Genomic DNA, 7,442 nt, shown 5'->3' on the forward strand with positions numbered 1-7,442 from the left:
GTGTTCCCTATTTAAGGGCCATGCTTAGAAAGAAGGTCATCAGAGAACCTGAGGCCCAAGATTGTTCTCCAGACGCCCAGCTCAGCCAGGCCAGCAGCACCCACATTCGCCCATGGCCCTCCTGCTCTCTCTACTCACTGTCCTGGTGGCGTTCAGCGCTGGCCCCGGGGGAGCTCTGGGCTGTGACCTGCCTCAGGACCACGACCTGCTCAGCAGGGAGAACTTAGAGCTTCTGAGCCAAATGAGCACGATCTCCCCTTTCTTCTGCCTGAAGGACAGAAAGGACTTCAGATTCCCCCGGGCAGCGGTGGATGGCAGCCAGGATCAGAGTGGAAATCATGAGATCCTTCTTCTTAACAAGAGCCTTGCAAGAAAGGCTCAGAAATAAGGATGGAGATGTGAGGTCACCGTGAAAAGATTCTCATGGATGAATGTGCCGCATCACGTTTGCACATATTTCTTGGGTCATGTCAAAAGGATCTTATTTCTGCTTTAGTCACAGAATTTAAGTTTTATTCAGCAAATCTTTTCTGAGATTATTAAGCAAGAAAATGTTACGAAATTTAGTTCCTGGGATATCAGTCCCTAAAAAATACCTGCCCTGATGTTATTTATCTATTTATTGTTTATTTATTATTATATTTATGTATTTATATAACCAATATTTGATCTTAATGTGTATTAATATTTTCAAAACATGTTTACTCCTTTGTCAATCAGTTTGCATTTTGCTTTATTAAATTCTTATCAAAGAAATCTTCTGAGTTCTTTGATTCTGAAAACCTAAGTCCTTATTTTGTTCTATATAAATCTATCTTAGAATAAGATCTGTCTATTAAGTCCTATAGAACAGTTCCACCATTAGTCAGAAAATGCTTATCAAAAGCTGGAAAAGCATGGAACTGAGAAGAATCTTGGAAAATATGGAAGATGTTCAGTACTTATGCCTGAGTTGTAATTGATTTATATTCCATGAAGAAGTGGGTAGAAAAATCCAAGAGGAGTCAATCTAGAGTGGAGTAGGAAAGACATATGGTATTTGTTGGCTGATCCTGGCAGCTATGCTCTTCTCCTCCTCCTCTCCCCAGTCCTGCTTGACTGAAGCGTTCAGTCCTTTATACCATCCCTTGGCTCCCCCACCTTACTGCCCATCCCCCCAGGTTCTCTGGTTCTGTTGTGTTTCAGCTTCAAGGGTTCTACTTAGAGTAAAAGCCAAAGGAAAAGAGCAAAGCGAGGGAAGCCCAGGTCCCAGGTGTCAGAGGGAAGCTGGTGCCGGCAGCTGGGGGAAGGAAGGCCTACTCTTGCATGAATTTTGTGCATCAGGCCTCTAGTCTATACATAAATACACGTGTATAATTTTTAGTTTTTTTCATTTTGTTTTGACATACTGTGTGAAAAATCTCTTAGCCAGCACTGTTCTTTTACTTTGTCCAAGACACCCAGCTCAGCCAGGCCAGGAGCTCCCTCGTTCGCCCATGGCCCTCCTGCTCTCTCTACTCACCGCCCTGGTGGTGTTCAGCGCTGGCCCCGGGGGAGCTCTGGGCTGTGACCTGCCTCAGGACCACGTCCTGCTCAGCAGGGAGAACTTAGAGCTTCTGGGCCAAATGAGCACGATCTCCCCTTTCTTCTGTCTGAAGGACAGAAAGAACTTCAGATTCCCCAGGGCAGTGGTGGATGGCAGCCAGGTCCAGAAGGCCCAGGCCATCGCTGTCCTCCACGAGATGCTCCAGCAGGTCTCCAACCTCCTGTCCACAGAGAACTCCTCTGTCACCTGGAACATGACCCTCGTGGACCAACTGCGCTCAGGACTCCACCGGCAGCTGGAAGACCTGGACATATGTTTGGTGGAGGAGATGGGAGAGGAAGGATCTGCCCTGGCCATGCAGCGCCCCACCCTGGCCTTGAAGAGGTACTTCCAGGGCGTCCGTCTCTACCTGAAGGAGAAGGAATACAGTGACTGTGCCTGGGAGGTGGTCAGAGTGGAAATCAGGAGTTCCTTTTTCTTAACAAGAGCCTTGCAAGAAAGGCTAAGAAATAAGGATGGAGACATGAGGTCACCATGAAAGGATTCTCATGGATGAATGTGCCACATCACCTTTGCCCATATGTCCTGGGTCATGTAAAAAGCTCTTTGTCTGCTTTAGTCACATATTGTATTAAGTTTTATTCAGAAAATCTTTCATCAGTACTTTTGAGCAAGAATATGTTAAAAATCTCAGTTCAAGTCTTATCAGTCCCCTAGGAGGTTATTGTCCCACTGCTCGTTTATCTGTCTATCTATCTATCTTTGTTTATTTAATCTATTTTTTCTTGCACCTATCCATCTAATAAAAGACAAAAAGGGTAATTAACCATACCTCTGCTACGCTTCCCATTGGCTAATCAGTGAGATATGCAAATTAACTGCCAACAAAGATGGTGGCTGGCAGCCACGCAGGTGAAGCAAGCAGGAGGCTTGCTTGCTCTAGTGATGGAGGAAGCCAAGGTTTCCCGCTTGCTGCGGCCCGGCTCTGAGCTCCGAAAGCAACAATGTTTCAATTATAGAAGGTAAATAAATCCCAGAATAAAAAAGAAAAAGAAAAAAAGGAGAGGCTGGGAGCTTTAGTCTCAGGCCAGCCTGAAAACGGCCCTCAGCCCCTCACCCAGACTGGCCAGGCACCCCAGTGGTGACCCCACCCTAAAGGGGGTGTGACCAGCCTGAAAACAGCCATCAGCCCCTCATCCAGGCTGGCCTGGCACCCCATAGTGGACCCCCACCCTGAAGTGGGTGTGAGCAGCTGCAAACAGCCATCAGCCCCTCACCCAGGCTGTCCAAGCACCCAAGCGGGACCCCCACCCTGATCCGGGACACCCTTCAAGGAAAACCAGCTGGCCCCCACCTGTACACCAGGCTTCTATCTTATATAGTAAAAGGGTAATATGCAAACTGACCCTAACAGCAGAAAGACTGGGAATGACTGGTCACTATGACACACACTAACCACCAGGGGGCAGACTCTCAATGCAGGAGCTGTCCTCTGGTGGTCAGTGCGCTCCCACATAGGGGAGCTCTGCTCAGCCACAAGCCAGGCTGATGGCTGCTAGTACAGCAGTGGTGGTGGGAGCCTGTCCTGCTTCCTCAGCAGCGCTAAGGATGTCTGACTGCAGCTTAGGTCTGCTCCCCGCTGGCAAGTGGACATCCCCCGAGGGCTGCCAGGCTGCCAGAGGGATGTCTGATTGCCATCTTAGGCCTAATCCCCCGGGGAGCAGGCCTAAGCCAGCAGGTGGTCATCCTCCGAGGGGTCCCAGACTGCGAGAGGGCACAGGCCGAGCTGAGGGACCCCCCTCCCCCAAGTGCACAAATTTTTGTGCAGTGGGCCTCGTCATGTTTATAATATCCAAAAGTCAAATATAATTACATTATATTTAAATTTATAAAATATACTTATCTTTCCATGTTATTTAGTTTGCATTATGTTTTATTTATTAAATTCTTATCAAAGAAAACTTCTTGAATTTGTTTATTACAAAATCAAAAGCCTCACTGTGCAAATGATATTGAAGTATGGGTGGTAAAAATTTATTCACTCACTCATTCTATTCAGGTTCTATGCATATAAGTTGCGTATCTAAATGACATATCATGTAATTGAGGTCAAGAAGTACAGGTTAACAAAATATATATGTATAGTTCCTGTTGTTGAAAATTTGTGTTACAGGAAAGGAGACATAAAATAATACTAATATTTATTTTATCTCTGTTGTATTAAACACTGCGAAGGAAAAGAAAATGATGTTCTCACATCAGAAATTTTAGGCACAAATGAGGTTGAAAAGGAGAATTAATATTAGATGTACTTTCTAACGAGCCTGGGAGATATATAAGTGCAGAAGTCTTATTGGTAGTTGGGAATATGGGTCTAAAGTTTATAAAAATGCCATGAGGAGGGATTAAGTTGGATTCCTTATTGCTTATCTGGTAATGAGAACATCAGAATGTGGTCACTTATGAAGCAGACAATGAGAAGAAGAGCTAAACCTAGTCCTGAAGACCCTCAACAGTTAAGGGCTGGGCAGAGGAGAGTCTGCAAAGGACACTGATGTAGAGTGGGTAGTGCAGTCAGAAGGATAAATAGGGAAGACTGGGAGAGATACTACTAAAGGGAAGAAGTGTGTTTAAAAGGCAGAATGGTGCTTGTAGGGTAGATATGGCTGAACTATCCCAGTGAACCTGAGAACAGATGCCACTGGTGACCTTAGGATAGTCTGGTTTAGTAGAATTAGTGGGACAGAAACCAGCTGGGACTAAGGTCAACAAAGAAACACAAGAATGAGAACTGGAGACATTGTGCATAGAAAATTATCTTTGTAAGCCTGTTTGTGCAGTGGAGGAGCGAAATAGATAGTACCTGGAGGAGAATGTGGGTAACATGCCCATGTGTATTTTTCTTCCTATTTTTTTCTGAGAATCATTTTCAAGAATAAATGAATTGGTACAAACTTAAAAACGTTTTTAATAGCCGAAACCGGTTTGGCTCAGTGGATAGAGCATCGGCCTGCGGACTGAAAGGTCCCAGGTTCGATTCCGGTCGAGGGCATGTACCTGGGTTGTGGGCACACCCCCGGTGGGAGATGTGCAGGAGGCAGCTGATCGATGTACCTCTCTCATCAATGTTTCTAACTCTCTATCTCTGTTCCTTCCTCTCTGTGAAAAATCAATAAAATATATTTTAAAAAAACATTTTTAATATTTGACATATTTGATTTAAGCTATTGCTTATTTAGGTATTTTATTTAATAATTGATTATTTGACTAACAAGTAATTTATCATTTTTCTAATTAATATCACTTTGTAGGAATTTCTTTTTTTGTTTGTTAATCCTCATCTGAGGATATTTTTTGCATTGATTCTTTTAGAGAGCATGGAATGGAGGGGGACACAGAGAGAGAAACTGGTTGCCTCCTGTACAGCCCGGGGTTCAAGCCTGCAATGGAAGTTCGTGTTCTTGACTGGAATCGAGCCTGTGACCCTTCAGTTCACAGGCCAACACTTTAACTACTGAGCCAAACTAGCTAGGGCTATAGTGAATTTCAATGGCCATCCATTTGTTTGCTAGTTGTAGTTGTTGTTGTTTTTTTTTCCAATCAAATTTTACAATCAAGATTCATTTTCTTTTATCTGTTCCTTCATTTACTCTAGTTTTATGTTGGTCATTTATATTATTTGTACTTTTAAAATTTCTAACCTTTGATGTAAACATTTTCTATTTAGCCATATTCTTTCGATGTACACGTGTGTCTAATTTCGCTTGTATATTGAAAGGGCGAGGACTACGCCCTCCATCTTACCCTGGGTCCTCCATTTTTGGGCAGGGCCATGTGCTCGGTGGGGCTTCTTCCCGGAAGAGGCCTCTGCTGGCCACACCCACGATTTCTCTCGACTAACCGATGATAATCAAGGGAAGTGCACACCAAAAGTTGGCCATGTCCTTATATATTTCGCCAAGGCCTTAGGACATAGAACCAAGCCTCCTTCTTGTCACATTTTGCTGGAAGCCGATCCACCTGGCTGCTTGACTCAGTCGCTGCAGGGATGTTTTAAGGGACCTGGCATATATGGCATATTGTTCTTAATATGTTTGCTCCCCCTCTTAACGCTCTCCGCTCCTGAGAGAGGTTGTTTCCCCAGGTGAGGATTTTTATCAGTAAAACCTTTAACTAAGTGCCAGAGGGGTAGTTAATCACTTTAACTATGAACAATCAGGCTTAAGCTACATAATCTTTACATAGAATAACCTCCTTCAGTTACTTCCTTGTAGCTTAATAGAACAATAGAGTAACCTTGGAATGGAGATAAGAAACGTCATAACCTTCTGAATAGACTGGATAGGATTAAGACCAAATAGTATAAATACAGATGTTAGATGACAATAAAGGGAGGAACCTGGCTATGATGATCACCTGAACACTGCCTCCGTGTCATTCATTCTTCCCGGACTCCTTCCCTGACTCCGTCCACACCTTTGGGAACCCCTGGACCCGCTGGGGCTGGACCCCAGCAACATTTCTCTTTTGATTTTACACACATTCAGATCCCTTCTTGTTAATCCATTTTTGTATTAAATTCAGTATGTCAACTAAATCACTTTCTGTTAAGAGTGTTGGACAATTTTTCTAGAATGTTATATTGAAATGTTAATTCCTTCCTTATTGACAACACATACACCTTTACCATAAGTCTAATTAATTCTGATAACAGAACTATTTTTTAGATTGTTTGCATTATTAATATGATTACTGAACTTTACTCATTGCTCATACTTCTTTTACTATGGATATTTTAAAACTCATTTAAAGCTGAGGTAGCTAAAATCAAGAATTTCTTTCTATTTTTAATAGTATTGTTTGAAATTTTTCCTGTTTAACTTTAGAGTTATTCTAAGGTCAAGAGCATTGGCCTCATGAAAATCATAAACATATATGGAACCTCAAATGGCTATTTATAAAAAGAATGAGATATCCTATAAAAATGAATGAAAGAAACTGGATCAGAGAATCTTTCTCCCAAAACCAAAGGCAAAGAACAATCATTAAGTAACATGCAGGAAAAATTACATTAGCCATAAAAATGAACATGTTTAGTGATTGCATAAATTTAAATTTAAAAATGTTGGCAGACTTCCATAATGTGAAACTTAAGGAGTCACCCTTACCTCATAATATAGGATTTGGGATTGAGCTACCTTTTGGGCAATTGCTATACATGTATATGTATATATATATTTTACTTTTTGTTCATTTTGTTATTAACTTGTATGTTCCAAAGTATTGGAGAACCGAGAAGTGCAGCTGGCAAACCAGGGCTGGGATGAGCGAGTTACTGATGTTCTGAGCTGTTGGCTGGCCATGCACAAGTCCTGCCCAGGCTCTGGACTTTAGCCACCTCAGATATATATGGTCACCTGGGGAAGAGAACAGGGAAGATGGGATTGTGACTATGTGGTCATGAGCTTATGCAGGGGATCATGATGCAGTGTCAGCGAGAGGCAGATGAGTTTTGCTGAATGCAGAGTGAGAGTATGAACGTGGCCACACCTGGACCCTCCCCACCTGCCACACCCTCCTCTTCAGAAGTCAAGGCACACCTGATATCCAGCCAGGCACAGAAACTACTATATATATAAAAGGCTAATATGTGAAGTGTCCCTCCGCCCATACGACCAGTCGCTATGATGCGCACTGACCATCAGGGGGCAGACGCTCAACGCAGGAGCTGCCATGACACACATACCTGGCGCCGACAAAAGCAACACTCAGCTTCCCCTAAGTGTACACAGGCCCTGCCACCACCACAGAGCAACAGCCCACCAAATCACAGCCAGTGCTCTGAGACCCCCATGGCGCAAAATGTGGCCCACAGACCAGCTCAGCCCGAAAATGGTGGCCATGGGCACCAGATAAT

The 7,442-nt window shown here is 43.5% G+C and overlaps 1 protein-coding gene across 1 annotated transcript; it reads left to right on the forward strand.

Annotated features, from left to right (window-relative positions):
• The first annotated feature begins 1,445 nt into the window (after window positions 1–1,445).
• Window positions 1,446–2,063, forward strand: LOC102759213 (interferon omega-2). Its single transcript, XM_015567179.1, has one exon. The coding sequence runs from the start codon at window positions 1,476–1,478 to the stop codon at window positions 2,061–2,063; it is 588 nt and encodes a 195-aa protein (XP_015422665.1). The 5' UTR covers window positions 1,446–1,475.
• The last annotated feature ends 5,379 nt before the right edge of the window (window positions 2,064–7,442 follow it).

The sequence above is a fragment of the Myotis davidii genome, unplaced genomic scaffold, assembly GCF_000327345.1.
Source record: "Myotis davidii unplaced genomic scaffold, ASM32734v1 scaffold1343, whole genome shotgun sequence".
Lineage (NCBI taxonomy): Eukaryota > Metazoa > Chordata > Mammalia > Chiroptera > Vespertilionidae > Myotis > Myotis davidii.

Bases quoted from the DNA above. Each gene is read 5' to 3' on its own strand.
- LOC102759213 (XM_015567179.1), top strand. From the start codon at position 1,476: ATGGCCCTCCTGCTCTCTCTACTCACCGCCCTGGTGGTGTTCAGCGCT.